General features: G+C 40.4%; 1 protein-coding gene across 2 annotated transcripts in view; it reads right to left on the bottom strand.

Annotated features, from left to right (window-relative positions):
- CHST11 (carbohydrate sulfotransferase 11) overlaps positions 1–20,982 on the bottom strand; it is a 115,662-nt gene extending 94,680 nt beyond the window's left edge. Inside the window, exon 1 of one of the 2 annotated variants that reach the window (XM_072146442.1) lies at positions 20,546–20,982. In XM_072146442.1, coding sequence (XP_072002543.1) covers positions 20,546–20,648 — 103 coding nt within the window. In that variant the 5' untranslated portion in view covers positions 20,649–20,982. Of the gene's footprint in view, positions 1–20,530 lie in introns of both variants that reach the window. The other variant, XM_072146439.1, reaches the window with a different exon arrangement.
- Between the last annotated feature and the right edge of the window lie 490 nt (positions 20,983–21,472).

The following is a 21,472-nucleotide window of genomic DNA, read 5'->3' as shown; positions in this document are numbered from 1 at the left end:
TCTCTTCAGCTACCCTGGCCTAGGCACACTGACCTAGTGTATATTTTTATTTCAGTTAGAGCATGAATCTTAATGCTATGCAAACATGCTGAAATTCTTGACCTCCTCACTGGAATATTTCAGAGAAGTCTTGTGGATCTCGCGATTAAAAAGCAACCCTAGTCTTGCGTGAAATATGACAATCTTTAGAGACATAATGACACCTTTGACAGACAGATACAGTTCAGATATTCATTGGCCGTGTCTCATATTTCAGGTAGAACCCGATTTGGAGTTTCCTGCTAACATCCTTCACACTTCATTTACTAATTGATGTATGTATCTTATATAAAGAAAGAGATTGATTTGTAAAGTGCTGTAGAATATGATGGTGCTATATAAATAAAGATTATTATTATCTGTTGAATCCTCATCCTATCTTTTTATTTCCAGTAAAAAGGAATCTATTAAAATGTCATTTTTAAAATTTAACTCTAAAAATAAAAATCTCTCTGCTCTCCCCCACCATATATTTTATTCAGTAACATCTTATTAGTATGGGGATTGACTCAGGAATTTCTGCTTAAATGAAGAATTCCACTTTATATTTTAACCTAAAATGAGTGTGATGTGTAACCTTGGCCATCTCAAAAGGAAGAAATTATTATTTCCTAATTCAGGGAGCAAAATGTCACTTTGTACTGGAGATATGCAAAAGCGGATGAGAAAAACGAATGTCTGTCTGCATTGAATAACGCAGATTTGAAACTTTTCAGAAATAAATTAAGCACTTAAGAAGAGATTAAGAAATTTATCCTATTAGCTTCAAATCCAGAGATTGTGCTTAAAAAAAGAAAAAGGTGTTAAGGAATGAAATCAGCCTATTTCCACATGCAGAGAGCAAGCAGCATTATCCCTTCCTCTTGGATACACCCTTTTTTTCCCAAACTAATGCAGTTCCATGGAAAAAGACATAGGAGGATTTTACCATCTGTAGAAAGGAGAAGTTGTTCCCATCTCTGGAAGATATTTGTCAGCCACTTGCTCACAAGTCAGCACTGTCCTCAAGCAGGTTAACACAAGGAAGACTTTATATAACGTTCACTGCCTGCTAGATAAACACCATCTCAATGTACTCAGTATAAGTGTCTGTTTAGCTGGTGTCTGAAATGTTACGTGGCCAATTAAAAAAATTACAGAGTTTCCAACTTAAGTGTATTTTATTTATTTTAAGTGTATTTTATCTTCAATTTTTTAAAATAGTATTACACATACATGCCTTCATGGGTGTTTAAAGGGGTTGTCCGAGTTTTTAAAAAAAACTATATGTGGCCGGGAGCGGGCTGACTAAAACAATAAAGATGTACTTACCTCCCGGTGCCCTCCCGTATCCAGCGCTGCTGTCGCTCCGGTCCGGGCGCCATGTAAACAAACATGGCCGCCGGAGCAGCGCTGGACTCAGTTCCGGCCGGACCCGACAACCTTCCGGCCCCCATACACAATGCTGTGTATAGGGACGGATAGGCGTACCCGGCCACGGCCGGCCGGAAGCTGAGTCCAGCCCTGCTCCGGCGGCCATGTTTGTTTACATGGCGCCCGGACCGGAGCGACAGCAGCGCTGGATACCGGAGGGCACCGGAGGTAAGTACAGCTTTATTGTTTTAGTCACCCCCCTCCCGGCCACATATAGTTTATTTTTTTTTTTTAACTCGGACAACCCCTTTAATGACAGTGTTTCATTATCCCAGAATATCTTTTGTTGTATGCACTTAAATCAGCTCCACTTAATGGGGCAAATCATTCAGTGGCTACCTGCCATTGTTTTAACCACTGAAACCAATGGATTTCAATGATGGTCTAAATTCAATACTGAAGATACTTGGTAGTCTACACATTATATCAAATATTGCTGGCAAACGTCTGATAACTGATTGAGGTCTCCTTTCAAGCAGCAAAGCAGAGACAATTCTACAGTTACAATGTAATATATTGTTAGGAAATGAAAGCTATTTGCACGCTCCTCACGCACATACCGATCAATATAGACCTCCCCATGTCTAAAGTTCCTGGGTTTGTGGTCAGCTCAGCATGCTTGAAAAGCTGATGGAAAATTGAGACTTTACTTCTTTGTACAGGCTTTATAGTTAAAGAAAAGCACCCCACAGAATAGCCTGGCAAAGGGCTTTTGATATGAAGATTGGTAAGGCCAGCTTGTTTCAGCCCAAGAAAATAACTGCACGCCTCAACATAAGACTCAAAGGAGAAGTCATGCAGAAGTGGATTATAAGAAACACTAAAGAAATCTCTGTAATTCAAGAAACAAATGAAATGTTTTATACATATCTCATCATTATATACCTATATACTTTTCCCTTAGATACGGCATTGTAGCCTCAGGGTACATTACACACAGGGTACATTACACACCATTACACACAGTTTTTTGTTGTTGCACAAATTTAACTAATAATCTCCCTACCAATTTATAAGAAAAAGTTTTGAAATAACATGCCAAGTCATAAGCTCATATGATTAAGATGGATTATTACTTGGGGATTATCAGCGAGGAAAAGTTGTGATAAATAAAGGACCTTGCTCTTGGAAGGGTTTTCCTGGCTTCTTGGGTCAACAGTAATTTGTCCACCTCCATGGTACTGTAATCTTTAATCTGTGATAAAAGTAGATAGAAACATACATGCTGTGTCACTGACCAGTAAAATCACAGACCACATGGAAACCAACTAGATGGACCTCACTACTGCCAATAGGGGCCATCAAACAACACTGGTGTAGCTGGAACTGACAATGTGCCTGATGTAGATGTAGCTAAAAAAAGGTGCCCCATGCCTTCATGCTGTTTGGTACTTTACATAAAATGCTTGGAAAGTTAATATACAATTTTTCTGAGCAATGGAAATTATACAGGTATATGGGTGCTTCACCCCTTTCAATTTTTGTTTTGCACACTGGTCAGCTACCATAAAAGACGGTTTCCAGGATTTAGATACTGATGACCCATCCATCCCATAACGGGGTGACAAGCATTAGTCTCCCACGGTCAGCTACTTTCCAGACATGTGCCCTAAAAATAACACATTTGCTAAGGGTTGTGCACCAGTTTTCTGTCAGACTTCTCCTGTTCTTTTCAGTGCAAACTGCTTGCACAGGTACTTAAGAAGTGTCTAAGACGCAATTGTGACGCACCCTGCATTATACACAGGCAAACACACTTTTAGTGCAGTTTGCACTACCCCATAATATATGAAGCTGAAAGCAGTAATAGTAATAGAACAGGGCAGGTAGAATAATCCACAGGAGTAACCTACAGTAGTAGCCTGTAGTAGTGCCTATAAAGGTGGTGGCAAACCTATGGCACGGGTGCCAGAAGTGGCACTCAGAGCCCTCTCTCTGGGCACCTGCGCCATCACCCCAGCGCAGAGTTCGCCAAACAGGATTCAAGGCCTCTTGCAATCCCAGGCAGCCCAGAACTCTAGAAGGAAGCTACAATGATTATCCAAACTTCTTCTCCTTCTTTCTACTGTATTGGTATCCTCAGGTGCCTATACAATTTAAACATGTGACAGAGCATGGAGTAATAAGTTACTGCTTAAACTGTCGCATCGGCACTTTGCAAAATATACGTGGGTTTTGGTCATAGTTTGGGCACTCAGCATCTAAAAGGTTTGCCATCACTGGCCTATAACAAACAATACCTCAACTGCTATATTCCCACATCATATTTGTCTCCTCTTAACTTAATGTATGTGAACGTATCAGCTGTACAGCACACTGGAATTAATGGTGCTATTGAGTAAATAATAATATCTGGAATTTGAAAAATCAAAATAAAATTATTACAAATATTGCCTTTGTATTCTTTATGGAAGGATTACTTTCCTTTCCTTTCTCATGGCCTGGCCAAATATAAAAATTCATATTTCCATCTAATATTCAGTACATCACAAAACAGCAATGGGTTAAATATAGCTTGTCTACATAAATATTCAGAGTCAACCTTTATTAATATGGGAGGGGAAGCTCTGCAATGGTTTCACATGTAGGTTCGTCAGCAGATTTGTTTTGTTTACCCCTGAGGCTTCAGTTTTCCATTTACACCAAGAGCAGCATTTGCTCCGCACCGCTATTATCGGCTACATATTTCAATTGGCTTTAAACTGATTTTTACTGCCAATTCCAGGCCAAAAATACTGCTAAAAGAAAAATGAAAAATAAAGTCTAACCATTGATGAGTCTAAAGTACATTAATATTCAATTTCTTGTGTCTGTAAAATAGCTTTTTAACTTTTCTATCAAATATTAACTTCACTACAAGACACTTTCACCCTGCTGCTTTCCTCTACAACATACACAAGATGTGAAAAACAAGTGACTGACTCGGCACACCACATCAAGACATAAGCAAACCTGAGATCAGCCCTGGAAACCCGTACTAAAAGGTCACCTGGTTCTGGAAAGGCTGTGCTCACACATGCAGGCTGTCATTTTTATTATTTGTATTCTTTATCTATGCCCAGGTAATAAATTATCACAGGTCGCCTCAGCGACATTAAGAAGGGCATCCTGAGACACTTTTTAGTAGCCCTCAGGTTGGTGATCCCAGGGCCGGCGCTATGGGTAGGCAAAGGTGGAAATTGTGTTTCTAGGTGCTATGAATCCAGAGATATTCAGGTTTAAAGTGAGAATATCAGGTGCCATTTTTATATATAAAAATCACTCCCAACGGCACTTCAACAGTTATTATCTCCATTTTCCTAAAACTTATTAACACAATTTAGATTCATATAAAAGAGGAGACTCTCTTCTTTCATAAGAAAAAAGAAGTGAGGTTCTATGTGTCACAGAGCCAGAGATACAGCCCCCTGAAGTGTGTCCCCCCCTCCAGATTCTTAGCCATCAGGCTGCAGGAGGCATTTGCTGCACACAGGAGCTGCTGCACCTCACAGATAATGGAAATATTCACGTTATATGTTACTACATTCTGATAAGGGATAAAATCAACTAATGTTTATGTTTTTAACCCTTCTCCATCCAGAACTATCTGAGAACACACTTTCTCTCTTATTCCCTTTTACTTTGTGATAGTTTTTTTTGTTGGGAAAATTGACTGATACGATGAACATTCGATCCTCTTCGCCTGATGTCGCTATTACCGTATTTTTTGCCCTATAGGGCGCACCGGACTATAAGGCGCATTAGTCCGATGCGCCTTATATATGTAATAATTACATATATAAGGCGCATCGGACTATAAGGCGCGGGGTCCGGGGGCGTGGCGGAGGTCTGGGGGCGGAGCGGAGACCCGACGGGACGCGACGGGACGCGGCGACGGGATGCGACGCCGAGACGCGACGGGGAACGCGGGGAAGGTGAGGGGGAGGTGGAGGAGGGCAGCGGACCATACTTACATAGGTCCCCGCTACCGGAGACAGCAGATCTGCAGCGGGAACTGCAGACCACGCGGCAGAAGTTGTTCGTGCCGCGGGGTCTGCAGTTCCCGCTGGAGATCTGCTGTCTCCAGTCTCCGGTAGCGGGGACCTATGTAAGTATGGTCCGCTGCCCAGCGCCATACATAGGGCGCACCGGACTATAAGGCGCACTTTGGATTTCCACGGAAATCCAATGCTTTTAAGTGCGCCTTATAGTCCGGAAAATACGGTATATATTATACACCGCGACCCAGAACGTGTCCATAAAGCCATATGTAACACCAAAAACACTCACATGTCCTGGAATAAACTTTTTATCTCCCACCATTCCCCATTATGTTATGACGTTCTCACTCATTCTTATGAAGCGCGGAGGGTTCTGTTATTGTGTGGTTAATACAATGGCGCAAATCTAAACATGACTTTATTTGCTGCATATTTTGGTGAATATATTGGTGTGGGGTCTGTATGATCTCCTCACAACTTACTGTTTTAGGAAAGTATATTTTCTTTATATAAGTATCTGGATTTGTACATATTTTAGAGGAAATTTTGAATGTTAATTGCCAAATGCATCGCCTGGTTGTCTGCTTTCAAAATTCTATAGGTTTTATGGTGCATTTACTTTTTATTCTGTTTTATTGATTTATTTTGCAGGTTGTGACTGTGTAAAAATTTCTAGCTGAAAAAAGATATCTAGTTATTACAGTTTTAGTGATATTATGTGGATTTATTTATGTGAACAAATAAATAGGGCACATTTGTGAACTCTACACATGTCCATCTATTACATTTAGGAGATGTGAAGGTAAATAGTTTCTGTTTCGAGCACATTTGTTGCCATCAAATTCAAATTTTAAGTATTTTTTTGTAAAATGTTTCAGTTCGAATCAAAGTTACATGAAGGTGCCTATGTCTATAAACTCTTTGATGCAATTTTGAAAATGGGGCAAGTGTCTGCTTTCAGAAAATATCGGTCCCTCTCCCCAATGGGCCTCACAGTCTAATCAACCTACCAGTATTTTTTTGGAGTGTGGGAGGAAAACCACACAGACACAGAGAGAACATAAAAACTCTTTGCAGATGTTGACCAGCGCTGCAGGTCTGTAGTGCTAACCACTGAGCCACCATGCTGCCCATCTACCTATCATCTATCTATCTCCTATAAAATTCTCCAAAATTACAGTTTGTTTTACCATACTGGGGGGGGTCTCTTACTGACTGTGACTGGTCATAAAATAGTTTTATTTTGGGGCCCCACTTTTAGTTTTGCCCAGGGCCCCACTTTGTCTAGAACCGGCTCTGGGTGATCCCCAGACTCTGGAAGTCTACGACCCCCCCAACCCACCTGATGTGGGTCGAGGAAGTAGACCGCATATGCCATATGGAGGAGCTACGAGCATCGCACCGCAACTGGATGGACCCAGTGGAGGAACTCAGACTCGCTCAATAACTGGCTCTCTGGTGTCCCCTGATGCCTGCGGCACTTCTCATACCTACATCTAACTAGAAATTCTTTCACAATGACTCCGAGAAAACAGGGGGGGGCATCCCCCCTTCCCCTTTTCCCACCCTCCCCTTCCCCCCTCACTACTTACCCCACTACCAACCTACCCCGGTTTCCCCTTCTTACTATGAAAGGTACCTGGTGCGCTTACATTTGCATTATAAGTCTTTTCTCATGAGTGCTTTATGGGGCTGCGTCCCAAACATCCTGACCGCCATGTAGGTCACTTGGTACTTGCACTTTTGTTTCTATTGTTAATATTATTGTTACTTTTATTTGCCACTCAGTTTTTCAATAAACTTTCTATTGAACCATAAATTATCACAGCAAATGAGATTTTCAAGCAACATTTAGCAATCCAAACAATGAACAACAATAATCTATATAAGTTGCCTATGAACAGGCAATCACAGTGTAATATAATATGATGGTTAGGCATTTGTAGAATCGGTAGAACAGAGCCATACTTTGGTTATGTTTTGTGTGTTGGGATCCAAGTGGCTCCTTAAAGGCCTTTCTCAATTTTTAACAATCTCATCACACAGTCTGTCGGGACCATATATATTGGGTCATCTGTAATCCAAAGGGCAACCAGGCTGTAAGCGATTTAAGTACCGTATTTTTTGGACTATAAGGCGCACCGGATTATAAGGCGCACCTTCAATAAATGCCTGCTAAAACGTCTAGGTTTATATATAAGGCGCACCTGATTATAAGGTGCACCTGATTATAAGGATGAATGACCAGCAGGTGGCAGACCTGTGCACAGCTCAAGGCAGCTGTTGTCTGTATGTGCGGTTCACATATAAGGCGCACTGGACTATAAGGCGCACCTTTGATTTCTGAGAAAATCAAAGGATTTTTTGTGTGCCTTATAGTCTGAAAAATACGGTATTACACATTGTCCAGTCAAATAGGTGCTCCCTGTCACTGTTCTAAATTAATGTAGATGTCTAATGTAGATGTCTAATGTAGATGTCTTTCTAAATAGGTTACATGATTTTTTTTCTAGGACTAGGAACCCTTCTCTACATCTTTAAACGAGTTTGGTAAAGAAAAGAGTGGGTAGTTAGTCACAATGCAATAAACATTAATATTGCCTAAAGACACCATCAAAACAAAATCATTGCAAACTTCCTTTGAAGTTGTTGTAGTAAAGCATTTTTTCTCCTGGCTATTACACAGTTAAGATACTATCTATATTAATTGTTTAATCTAAAATTGATAGAATTTTTTGTGTATTTTAATACAAATATGGTTACATTGGATTTTGCTGTTCTCTGTCACTTTCATAACTTACAGCAAAGATTCCCAAGGAGCCACTTCCTATACATTTGTTTGAGTGAGGCTCAATGATATCAGACTCAGCACATAACCAGGATTCAATTGTAGTAATAAAGCAGATATGAGTACACAATAAACTATTCTATATTTTATCCAGCATACTGTATTTATAGCCTTCTATAGCCTACTAATTGTCTGGTTATCTTTAAGATGCCTCCATAAAGCTCAGGAGTTTATCAGCAGTGCTGAGTCTGTCATGTAGAACAGTTATTACTGTAGTTATATGATGTGTCATCTAGGTTAAAGGGGTGTTCCCATCTGGGCATTCACATTTAATTAAATTCATTTGCCAATATTAAACATTTCTTCAATTGGATGTTATTAAAAAAAATGTTCATATAAATGTTGCCATGTTTACCCTTAGAAATGACTTAGCTTCCTCGGATACGACCACCTCACATTTTGGCAGCGGTGGCCAGATATGTGTTATTGAGCCCTGCCTGACCACATGGATTCAGCGTTCCCTATTACAGGATGGCTGTGGGACATGTAGAAACTTTTTGTTTCCTTGTGCAATCCCTCCAGCAGAGGTGGCCATATCCAAGGACACAGTCGTGTTTCTAAGGGACCACATCACTACATTTATGAGAAATTTTCTTTACACATGAACACATGAATATATGGCAGATTAATGAAACTGAATGTGAATGCCCAAACGACAATACCCCTTTAAGGCTACATGCAGTTACATGTTATTTTTGGGCATGCGTTAGCCAATGTTTCAATGGCTGGGAAACGGCCCCATGTACTTCAATGGGTTCATACACACGGCAGCCCCATGTGTGAGCCACCTACCCGAGTGGCTCAAATTTTTGAGCATACCCTATTCCTGCCCATGTTTCTTTTCTACTATCATCGGCACAGTATCAGACTTCACACCAATGACTCTCCAGCAGTTTTAAAACCCCAATTGCCTGCATGCCCTAACAGCTGCCACTGCCATAGGGAGTATTATTTATCTAACTATGGCTCTACTTTAAGGTTTTCTGAGTATTCCAATAATTTCAGTGATGCTAAATATCTTAAAGGCAAAAAAAAAATTAAAAATGCTGAATAAAATTGACTGTGGTAACCAGTTCCCAAATGTCTCGTTCAAAATAATGATAAAGCAAATCTTTCCATTTTGTGAATAATCCATCACGATTTCCGCACACTCACATACTTCCCTTACTGAATAATTCTCATAAATTCCTCCATCCTGCTTGATCTTAGTCTATAAGGACTCCCATGCCTCAGACTTGCGCTGCTGCTATCAATCTGTGCAGAGCTAAATTCACACCTGACCAGTTTCATTACTGTGCATTTCAGATTTATTAAATTTGCCATTCCAGATTGCCTGTAATAGGAAGAATCAGGCCATCATTATTAAACGTGACAACAGCACAGAAAATTTCATTATGCAAACATAATTATGTTTAGTGACAACAAAGCTAATTATTAATTCACTTGGCCTCCTTGCAGTCTGTGCAGTTTCGATGTGCCCTGTAGTTATTACAGACAGAAATGCACAATGCAGATGTCTACCCGTCATCCGAGAACAGAACTGATGATGTCATTTATGCACATTTCGTGTGACAAGGCGATCAAACTGCATTTTATGATAGTCTATGTGGTTGCATTGTCATAGACATAAGGCACACTATGATTAGATTATTACTGTCATTTAAAGTCTAAACTTGTTGTTTTTTTTTCGGTTGAGGTTTGCACACAACATACTACTGTCATTTGGCTATATCACTGCTTGACCACTAACACAACAGAGCAACCCAACTTGTTACTACCAAACTAAGCACAGACAACAGAATCAGGGATATTACTCACCCGTGAATCACTCACCATCCGTTGGCTAGATTTTATGGACTGAACAAATTGCCGAGGAAGAGACTCCAAGCATCATAGTGACATGTGATGCAAGAAGTCCCTTCTTCCCTAATGTATTACAGCATGGAACTGTTGTTCCGTGGGAAAAGGGGGTTGGATGCTTCATATATCACTATGATGCTTGGAGTACCTCCTTGGTCAATGATCCATGAAACAACCACCGTCCTGTGTTCTTTTCCTTAAAAGAACGTGGGCAATGTTCTGACACCAAGGCAATACAAAACAGAAATGAATAAGCACAACGACCTACCAAGGTAGCCACCCAGTATTTCTGAGGAAAATGTAAGCTGCTAGTGCTGGGCCCAAGGCTGCTCGAGGGCCCAAATATGGAATCCAAGGAGATGAGGGGGAGCTGTATCTAATGAATCCATTGGGGGTAAGGGGGGCTTTATATAAAATTAACCATGAGGGGGCTGTCTGGTATGATAAACTAGGGAATATTTTATGAAACAGGAGATTGTTTTAGTTTCTGAAAGTGAGTTTACTCCAAAGGGACTCACTGAGTTTCTGTCGGCCAAGGGGCCTACTGAAACCTGGAGCCGACCCTGGCTAGACCTTCAGCATTTCAAGGGGAATGGCCAAATGCTTCATGAATGAATGCATAAATATGCACAGTTACTGAATACATTTGTATCTCGGTGTTGGTACTAATTTTGTGGTGTAAGCGTCATGTAAGACTTTTCCTATAAAACAGCAGAAAACTGTACTAGATTCACCACTTTTATATTATATGATCAATCATCTGGTTTAACCATTTGAAGTCACTTTAATTGCATATTGCAGTTAATGTTAAAGAGCAATAAATTAGAAAAATAATTAGAAGTAACCACATCACGGATGGGGAACATTCTCCCATGAACAGTGTATTTTACTAGTAGGACTTATTATCCTTGACCACAGCCATTAAATTGGACACATTACAATTAAATTAAATGGCCTAAGACTATTTTATAGGTCACTAAATGAGTGCAGCATGGATGGCTCTCAGAGAACAGAAAGGCAGGAAATAAGCAGGAGAAGAAATCTTTGTTAATTATTAAACTTTGAAATTTCTATTTGAAATTATTTTTCTATCTGAGAATAAAATCTAGTTATTATTTGGAGAATTCTGACAATTATTTGGATACTTATGTGCATAGTTCAGCCACACCAGAAAATTGGGTCAAACACTTCAGAAATACATTCTTTTATATGTACAGGCGGTCCCCTACTTAAGGACACCTGACTTACAGACGAGCCCTAGTTAAAGACTGACCCCTCTGCCCACTTTGACCTTTGGTGAAGCTCTCTGAATGCTTTACTGTAGTCCCAGGCTACAATAATCAGCTGTAAGGTGTCTATAATGAAGCTTTATGGATAATCCTTGTTCACATTACAGCAAAAAATTCTGAAACTCCAATTGTCACTGGGGCAAAAATCTATGTTGTCTGGATCTACAATTATAAAATATACAGTTTCGAATTACATACTAATTCAACTTAAGAACAAACCTATGGAACCTATCTTGTACATGACCCGGGGACTGCCTGTATTCTTTTCAGTGCAAAGTGCGACAGAAAATTGTCGCACCCCACTATAACCGATCTGCAAGTAGTATGTTATAGAACAGGAGGAGATGAGTACATTGCAAATAGTGCCATATCTACAGAAAGAATTTTATCAAAAAGAGGGAGCTTAGCAGATCGGACATAGTGGGGGTCATTTATTATGGCCTTTCAAACTGTGGGGCAGATTTATCAAGCTGTCTGAAAGTCACAATATTTCTAGTTGCCCCTGGCAACCAATCACAGCTGCCCTTTAAAAAATTCATAAGCATTGGTAAAATGAAAGCTGAGCTGTGATTGGTTGCCGTGGGCAACTAGAAATATTCTGACTTTCAGATAGCTTGATAAACCTGCCCCACTGTCACTACTTAAAATCTGGTTAGCTCTTCCTGCTCTATAACATGCTCCACAAATCTAGAGTAATATGTTCAATCCATGCCGCTCCTCCTGATGTATTTAATGCTGCCTGCAGATATGACTGCATTTTCATGGTCACTAGTTTACTTTTACTTTTTATGGAAACTTTTTCCTTTGTTGCTGAGGATTCCAGTCAGTCGAGTTATCACTGCACTTTAACAAAGTCTTTTCATTACCATCACTAAAACCAAGGAGTATCTAAGCAATAGATACATCATCTAATCTGTATACAAAACTGAAAGAGGTGAGAGGTTGAGCATTCCAACCAGGAAGTACTTATAAGTCAACACATTGGGGCACATTTACTTACCCGGCCCATTCGCGATCCAGCGGCACGTTCTCTGCACAGGATTCGGGTCCGGCTGGGATTTAAGATGGTAGTTCCTCCGCCGTCCACCAGGTGGCGCTGCAGCGCCGAAAATAATCTTAACGCCCCGGAATGCACCATCCCATAGAAGGTGAAGGTGAGCGCTCCCCAAGCGACACATTTTCGGTTTTTAAATGCGGCGGTTTTTCCGAATACGTCGGGTTTTCGTTCGGCCACGCCCCCCGATTTCTGTCGCGCGCATGCCGGCCCCGATGCGCCACAATCCGATCGCGTGCGCCAAAAACCCGGGGCAATTCATGTACAAGCGGCGCAAATCGGAAATATTCGGGTAACACGTCGGGAAAACGCGAATCGGGCCCTTAGTAAATGACCCCCATTATGTGGTCAATACTACTACACACAGATATAAATATCTATGCAGGCAGTCCCCGGGTTATGTACAGGATAGGTTCCATAGGTTTGTTCTTAAGTTGAATTTGTATGTAAGTCAAAACTGTATATTTTATAATTTTAGCTCCAGACAAAAGAAAAATTGCTCCAGTGACAATTGGAGTTTTAATTTTTTTTGCTGTAATGGGACCAAGGATTATTAATAAATCTTCATTACAGACACCTTACAGCTGATCATTGCAGCCTGGACTATGGTAAAGAATTCACAGAGCTTCACCAGAGGTCACAGTGGGCAGAGGGGTCCGTCTGTATCTAGGGGTCGTCTGGTGTCCTTAAGTAGCGGGTCACCTGTACATAACTGACCTGTCTACAGCAGTTACAGATATGATACAGCTCTTTTAGATAGAATTCAAAGGCTTTCCCTAGGTTTTATCAAATGAAATTACAAAATGTGTTAATATTTCAACAAAGATTAAACAAATGAGTTTGATTTGATGGATAGGAAAAGACTCTCCTTAATATCTTTACGCAAGCTCAATACAAGATTTTACGATGCAGGGGGATTATCTTTTTTCATTGTAGTTTGTCATGAGTGTCACATTGGTGTGTGTGTTGCATGTCTTCTTTTTGCTTCCGTTTTGTCTCCGCTTCCACAAAAAAAAAATGAAGGTTTAACATTAGTTAGAAAACACCTGGTTTATCAGCCTCATTAGTTAAAAAAACAGAACTGTCAGTTTTTTGCAGACACATAGGGGCACATGTATCATAGTTTCAGCTAGCCAAATTGTCTAATTTTAGCGACTTTTGCCGTTTTTGTGCCATTTTTGCGGTGTGCCTCATGTATTTTAGTTTTCCAGATGTTCCGTGCGACATTTTGCTTTCTTTGCGCCAATTTTGCCGCAATTCTGCACGTGGTCCAGGGCAGGTGCAAAGGAGTTTTTTTTTCTTGGACCCGATTTTAACATGTAAATTGGAATTATTTCACATGCTTTAACTGTTAAACATTTTGCACAGTAACCTCTTACTTAATGTTAAATCCCAAATTAACAGTAGTGTCCACTCCTACATATAACCCTCTCACGTGGCTTGTGTCCACTCCTGTATATAACCCCCTCACGTGGCTTGTGTCCACTCCTGTATATAACCCCTTCATGTGGCTTGTGTCCATGTGGATTTGAGATATTTGCAACAAAAAGTCTCAAAAAGAAGCCAAAATTTGCACCTGCCAGGATACGAAAAACTGAACATGTATCACAAGTAAAAAGACAGGATCATACATAAGGTGCGAAAACTAGCAGCCAAATGTCTCAAAAATTCACATCAGAGAGACAAAACTATGATACATGTGCCTCATAGACTTCTATTGCCTTTCATGATCCGCATCCGTGAAAAAAATAGAACCGGCTTCAGACATTTTTTGAATCAGCAAAAAAAAAAAAAAGACATTGGCCCATATTTATTAAAGCTCCTGCGCCAGTTTTCTGCCTGACTTACACTTTACCCGACGCAACACAATTTTCTGCACTGAAATATGCGTTCCCATGCACAGTCTGACCGCAAGTCACATTTATCATGCAGTGTCCAACAGAATTGTGTCCCACGCTCTATGTTATAGGTGCGCCAAAAAAAATGCTGCACTCTTTTGGAGCAGTGCAGGGGGTGCTAGGTTATTGAACATACAATTGCAACTGTGTCAGTTGCGTATCCGCCCTAATCAGTGCGGCCCCCACACCAGTAGAAGAAAGTGAATACCACACGAAGACCCGTATAGGTTCTTGTGTTATAGAGCCTAAAATCCAATACGATGTATGGTATATAGACACCTCAAATACAGGTTAGCTGGTATACTCGCCCCCCTAAAGTCCAGATAAAGACAAATAGGATGACACACAGGAAATAAGTAAAAAATACATGGGTAACATTAAGTACAAAGATTAAACCATTACCAAGTGTTGTCAGACCGGGGGGAGGGGGGGCACTGCTCCACGCGTATCGCCACCCCGCTGTCGCTTCGTCAGAGGTTATTGAAGAACAGGAGCTCCAATTCCTGTATCTGGAGCATCCTGCACACTACACAGGCAAATTGCACTTAGTGCAGTTTGCATTGTTTTTTGATAAATGTGGGCCATTGTGAACTGTGAATGTTGACTGCAATGTTATTTAGAAAGTCGCAAAGTTATAAAAGGGGTTGTGCTGTTTCTTTGAGCCAAGTTTGCCAGCTGCTTTTTTGCAACATTTTCAAAAATCCTGGAAAGTCAATTTGACTAACATGTAAATAGAAGGAAGAAGCAAAAAATTTTCATATTTCCGATTGCTCAAAAATTAGCAACTATTATAAATATATATATATAAAATAAGATTGATCTCTCCCACAGATTTATATAACTGTGATGGAAAACCGTCACCAAATTATAAGGAAATTGCACGCAAATAAACCTGAGAAAATTCCATATTTAACCCTAATTAACCCCACAAAATAATTACAATTCTAATTACATTATTTCTAACAATACTTTCCTGTGAAGGCTCTGTGTAAGAAGATTTTTTTTTAGGATTCAGTTGATTTTTTACATCTATTGAGCAACATCTGTTATGAACAGCTTAGTGGTAGATCCAGGATTGGCTGCTCCCCTCTCCTCCTTTCAATGAATTATCATCCATCCATCCTTGATGTACAGATGATAATCAGCATCTTTTTTTTCACCTCCTCTCATTTTCTATAAGCTTATCATTTCGGTAACAGTTTGGCCTTCTTTTTATGCAGAAAGTACAATAAGATTACCTCGCCTCCTATACAGCGACCTGCATTGTGGTGATTAATCAGTCGTCTTGGAAGAAAAGGGGTTGTATAACATTAACCCTTGTCAAGGAGGCAGCTGTACAGTCGTCCATTCTAACCGCCTGCTGCCACACATCCAAGGAGGAAAGCTGTGCCTGACGTGTAAGAGGGAAGCACGCAGATTTGTACAAGGGTTTTAATCATTCATATATATATATATATATATCTATATATATATCTATATATAGATATATATATATATATATATATTTAAAAATTTTAGCAATTATGTCTTACTTATTTCAGTTGTAGCAGCTATATTTGCAAATATCTGCAACTCAAAGGGCAGTCACATTAAATCAGCTTCTGATAAACAGATTTTCTAATATAATTATTTTATATTCTTTAATATGGAATAGAACTGATTAAGAATGGTGAATTTAACAAGAGGTGCAAGCTGCATGTTCTGTTGGTTTGTGTGGAAGAAGATCAATTCTAATCCAGCTATGAGCAGGTGTAGTTTTTCGCAATTTCTTATTTGTTATAAATAGTACATATGCCGTATCACCACTGCCCATTGCCACTCCTGCTAACCCCACAGCACTACTGAGAAATAACTTGTGCAATAAAAAATAGGGAAACATTTCTGGAAAAACAACTGGGGCATAAAAATCAGCAATTTTTTAAAGAGAATCGCTGGTGCAGAGGACATCATACATATTCCCCATAATGTGCATCAAAGTTATGTTCCCTTACAGCTAAAACATGATGAAGTTTGGGCCTGACTGTTGCTCAAAATCAATTCCACAAAGAATATATGTCATTACTTTCATATGACAATAATAACTAATGTTGGCAACTGTTAAAGGGGGGCCACTACATGGACACAGAGTCAGCTGATTCCAGCTCCACATGGATAGATAGTTCTTTAAAACCATTTAAATGATTAAGACACACGGGATATGAAAATCAGGATAAAATATACATACATACTTAGTGTAACGCACCATATTGTAATCAGTGGGAAACATTTGTTCAGATTGTCGGCTTCAGCAAAACCCAATGAAGAATGAGGCCGAGTTCATTTATCACACAAGAGAACGGAATATCATAGAAAAATCTATGGTTCTGTGCGTTCTCTACACTTGCAATCTGCAACTTGCGGATCACGAAAAACATACATTTATTTGCAGAGTGCCAACATGTTCTGTAGAGTTGTGCAATGCTAATAATTTCTGTAAAGATGAAGAAAGTTCTTGGGATTGGCTTCATACAGATAAGAGTATTTATTAAATGTCCTCTAGACCCTGAAATAATAATCGCGCCAATTAAATACCAACTGGCTTGTTAATTTATGTTAATATATGTGATGTTACTCTTTTTGTTAGGCCCCCTGCACATGGCCGTTGTTTTTGGACATATGCTGCCCTTTGTTTCCATTGCTAGAACACAACCCATGTATTTCTATGGGCTCATTCACAACTGTAGTTTCCATGGTCCAGTATAAGAAATAACTGCCCTAAAAATTTAGATTAGGTCCTATTCTGCCTGTTTTTGTGGCTCAGGCAGTGTTTATTGTGGTCACCGGCATGTGAGTGGACCTCACACACCAATTGACCAATCTAAAGCACATGTGCATGTGCAGGTAGCCTTACTGCCTGAGGTGTTTTGATCCTGGAGAAGCCAAAAATATTTCAGAGGGATCCTATCTATCAGGAGAACAGGTAGGGCATCCAGGTGAAGGTAGAATGGCAGGCATGCATGTAGTTCTCTCTTTATTTAAGTCTACAAAACCGTAGCATGCCATTTATATTTCATATTATACAAGCCATATTCCCTTTAACCACTTTGGTAAAACTGTGACTTTCCCTCAATGCCTATTCATAATACATTCTGTTATTATACCACCCTTACATACAACATGCCCATTATCTACACAAAAAGAACAAATAATGCCAGGGCACTATAATTTACATATTAATGTATGACTTTTGGCTCCTTGTGGAAATATATGGAAGCCACTAGCTGCCAGTGTATCCTTCACGTGCGCTCATATGTTACAGCAGTAGGCTTGAACTCACCCAAGGTTAGCATGTACATTTAAAGACTGCAGAGACTAATCCAGATTGTTACAAATGGCTCTACAACACACCGCTCCATTAGCTTCCTCAGGGCATTTTCATTGTCCAATCTGATGTATAGACGATACTCAAGGAGCAGTAATGGGGTGGTGTGCATATCACTCAGCACCAACAAGAAGTGTGATCTCAGATTACTGTACTAAACACTCACTAACATCTCCTAATGCAGAATGACCCTCAATGGTGCACAGTACCTCCGGAAGAGAGAGTGGTTCTGTAGATCCATATATCAGAAGGGCTGGATTTGTGCTCTTATCAATACTTGCAAAATGACTATATAAACAGAAGAGTTTTATCTGTGGATAATATTAATAATAATAAGTAAATATATAATAATATTTGTACAAACAATTTAACCCCAGGAGAGAGTAGGCACCATCCATTAAATAAATCACATGTAGAGCTGCATAAAAAGGGGCGCAGAAAGCAGCTGACCTCCCAAATATAAAAATATAACACATTTGTTATGGATAATAGGACATACATTTTTATTTACCTATTACATGAGGTACAACCATGCTAAGGTTTAAAACCCAACTTCCAAGTGCCCCAAACCCTGGGGAGCCACCTGGGAAATAGTACGTATTTATATATAATATGAGAACTATGAGCACAAAAACATAGTAATAACACTAAGTTATAAATAGTGAATGATTACATATATGTTCATTGAAGCGTACATAGTAACCCTAGGCAACAAATAAACTGTCAAACTTTGGCACAGACGTTCTTGGGAAGCATAAATATATGTCCTAATTCACATGCTCTATCTTTCCCTGTACGTACAACTGGGCACCATGCCTCGCTATGGATAGGGGTGAGCAACGCTCATCCCTCCGCCTCTCCAGCCCAACATCTGCTACACTAGGCGTATCACATGTTCGTGTAAAATTAGCGTTATTTATACTGTTACCGGTACATTTTTTAAGGTTAATAAATTAGTGTTATGAATTATACAGTGGCAGCACACGGCACCTAAGGATGTTTCAGTCAATCCAACTTAATCTTTAAAAAGAGCTTCTGCAGCAGTTTATGTATAAACTATACTGCACTATACACTATATATGGCATGCTTGTTTGTCGCTCCTCCAGATCCGTAGTGAGTTGCGTACCGCCAGCGTCTCCCTATCTAGCAACCGGCCCAGGGAATCGGTACATGCGCACTGAGAACGGAGACGCAGCAAGTCTCATTTACATCTGAGTTTAGATGTCGAGGGAGAGGGCTCACAACGTAAGCATGTATATAGCTTGCTGCGGGGCGCCAATGTCATCAGGGGAGGCCCTCCTGGCCCTCCCACCCGGATTCGGCTGAGGAATCTGGCAGGGAACCAGGTAAAGTTTCATTTTGTTTATTTCATTAAGGAAATAACGTAAAGCTAATTTAAAAAAAAAAAAAAAAGTGTTTTTGTGATGCACACTATCCCCTATAGAAGCTGCCAAACAGTCACAGATGGATCCCACATCTAGCAATTAGTAAAAATTTATCAAAGGATATATAAAAGGACACACAAGGAGCTCCGGTCAGACTGTTTTATTCTAAAAACACCTATGGAATATGCTGTTTCTGTGGGAACCTGTCCCCAGCTAAAAAAAATTGCCCTCCAGTGACAGGTTCCCTGTAAGATCACCAAGTACAGTATCAATGCACTCAGCATGTGGCCTAGTATAAAAAAGTAACCTGTCACTAAATTTGGGGCTGTTCTGGAGAAATGCCACAGACTTATTAGAAAAAGTACCTTTACATCACAATCCCAAAAATGCCTGGTTTTGACAAGTGAAGGTTAAATATTACACGATCTATGCAAGCCTTCGTAAGAAAATGTTCATATATCTGTTTAATATCCTTTAGGTCAATAAGGATAAAAACTGAACATCAATACACTTACCATGGTAACACACTACTTCCTCTAGACTAGGGATTTGTATTGTGTTGGAACTCCTAATGGAGCAAAGGCTACAATTTAAAGGGGGAGGAACACCACATGTCTTACATGTTTCCAGACATTACCAAACAATTACAATTAAGTGAGGAGCATATAGGCTTCTAATGAGCCAGCACAAGGCAATCCAATGCACTATGAACGCAAATCTTCTTCACATAGTGACACTGTTATCATGAAGCTTAATTAAGAAGAAGGGAGGTATCACAACAATGTACCTTGGCTATAGAATAAAGTAGGGGATACTCTGGCACTATAACATACAAGGTCCCTTATATTGGGACACTACCATTATGTATAACTTGCATCTAATGAGACAAAATTCCACAATCCAGTTTACTTACCAGTATAACCAGTGCATGTGCCTGGAGGAGAAGAAGTCTCAGCCATGTGACAGACATATAGGCTTCACACCAGATATGTGTAGTGCATTATGCCCGGGCAACTAGCTATGGGTACACTTTAGAGTTTTGGACAGTGTGGCTAAATGTTTGATGCAGCACAATGAGAAAGTTGTTGGCCAAAAAGGCAAGAAAATATTATACATGTGTCCAATGTCTGAGGCTGCTTTGTACATAGGGATCAGGGTGGGATCTGGGATACTGGAGATATGGACAAGTTCTTTTAGTGGATGTCAGATTGAGAAGTAATCAGATTATAGTATTATTATACGATATATCAGAGATAATTTCAGTAATAATAGTGATAACTAATAATTATACAGAACAGTTAAAATAAAAATCCCCTAAACTCTCCCCGGGTAGCAATGTAGTAGTTGTGCTCCTATGGCATCCTCAGTGCCAGTGTGATGGGGACAGGGTGGTGCCACTTACCTGGGTGTAACATACTTTGGAAATAAAAGATGACCAGGACGAAGGATCCTAGACAAGTGACCAGCACCATCCTGCAGATGCGGTTCATCCTCATCACCTCCATGAGCGCCTGCTTCATAGCGATGTCCTTCTCTCCTGCAGGGTGTGGATGTCGCACTGGGGCGCTGCTGCGATGGAACTTGGGGATAACGTGTGGGTCCTCACATATGAAAGGATGCGGGCATCGGCTGCTACAGACTACCCCGCTCAGACACTGGCATCAGCTAGGGATGCTCCTGCATCACTGTGTCTACAGGCCTCCTGCTGTATCCCCGGGATGGGTGCATGTATAGCCCGGAGCGGCGGAGAGGGAGGAGAGCGGCTGCCAGGAGGCTGTCTGTGCACCGGCCGGAGCGGCTCTGACAGCCGGGGATGGATGAGGCGAGCCTGGCGCCGGCCACCGCACATGGCTCCTCCTTCTTTTGTTTGCTGCTAGGAAAAACCAGCTTCAACGCTGCCACCTGCTGCCCACTAGGCGGAAGTACACCTCACTACAGAATACAGAAGCTGGCATGAGGCATGATGCCCACAGCCCAGGGTTGTCCCTATCCCATTCCTACACAATATTGTTGGCCAAATTACATTTTATCTATCTCATAATTTAGCTATTAATCTTACGAAAATTCTATCTAGCATGAATGAGCCATGTGAGAAAGCCTAAGTATCTCATCTGTATCACTGCATTAGAAAATAGACTGGGAAAGCTGGGTGGTCATTTTTGCATAGGTCAATACACCAAAAACCTTTTCTAGTGCAAAATCCTGACCAAATAATGCAGATACAGAACTGGGAAAGCTGGGTGACAAACTCGGTGGAAGCTGTAAATGTGGCCCAATTTTTCACTCATTTGCCAATGAACTCCATAAAATCCACTTGCAAATATATCAGTGCAGAATATGATAC

Source organism: Engystomops pustulosus, chromosome 4 (genome assembly GCF_040894005.1).
Source record: "Engystomops pustulosus chromosome 4, aEngPut4.maternal, whole genome shotgun sequence".
Taxonomy (NCBI): domain Eukaryota; kingdom Metazoa; phylum Chordata; class Amphibia; order Anura; family Leptodactylidae; genus Engystomops; species Engystomops pustulosus.
Note: the sequence above shows the minus strand (reverse complement) of the source record. Positions and strands in the feature narration are given on the sequence as shown.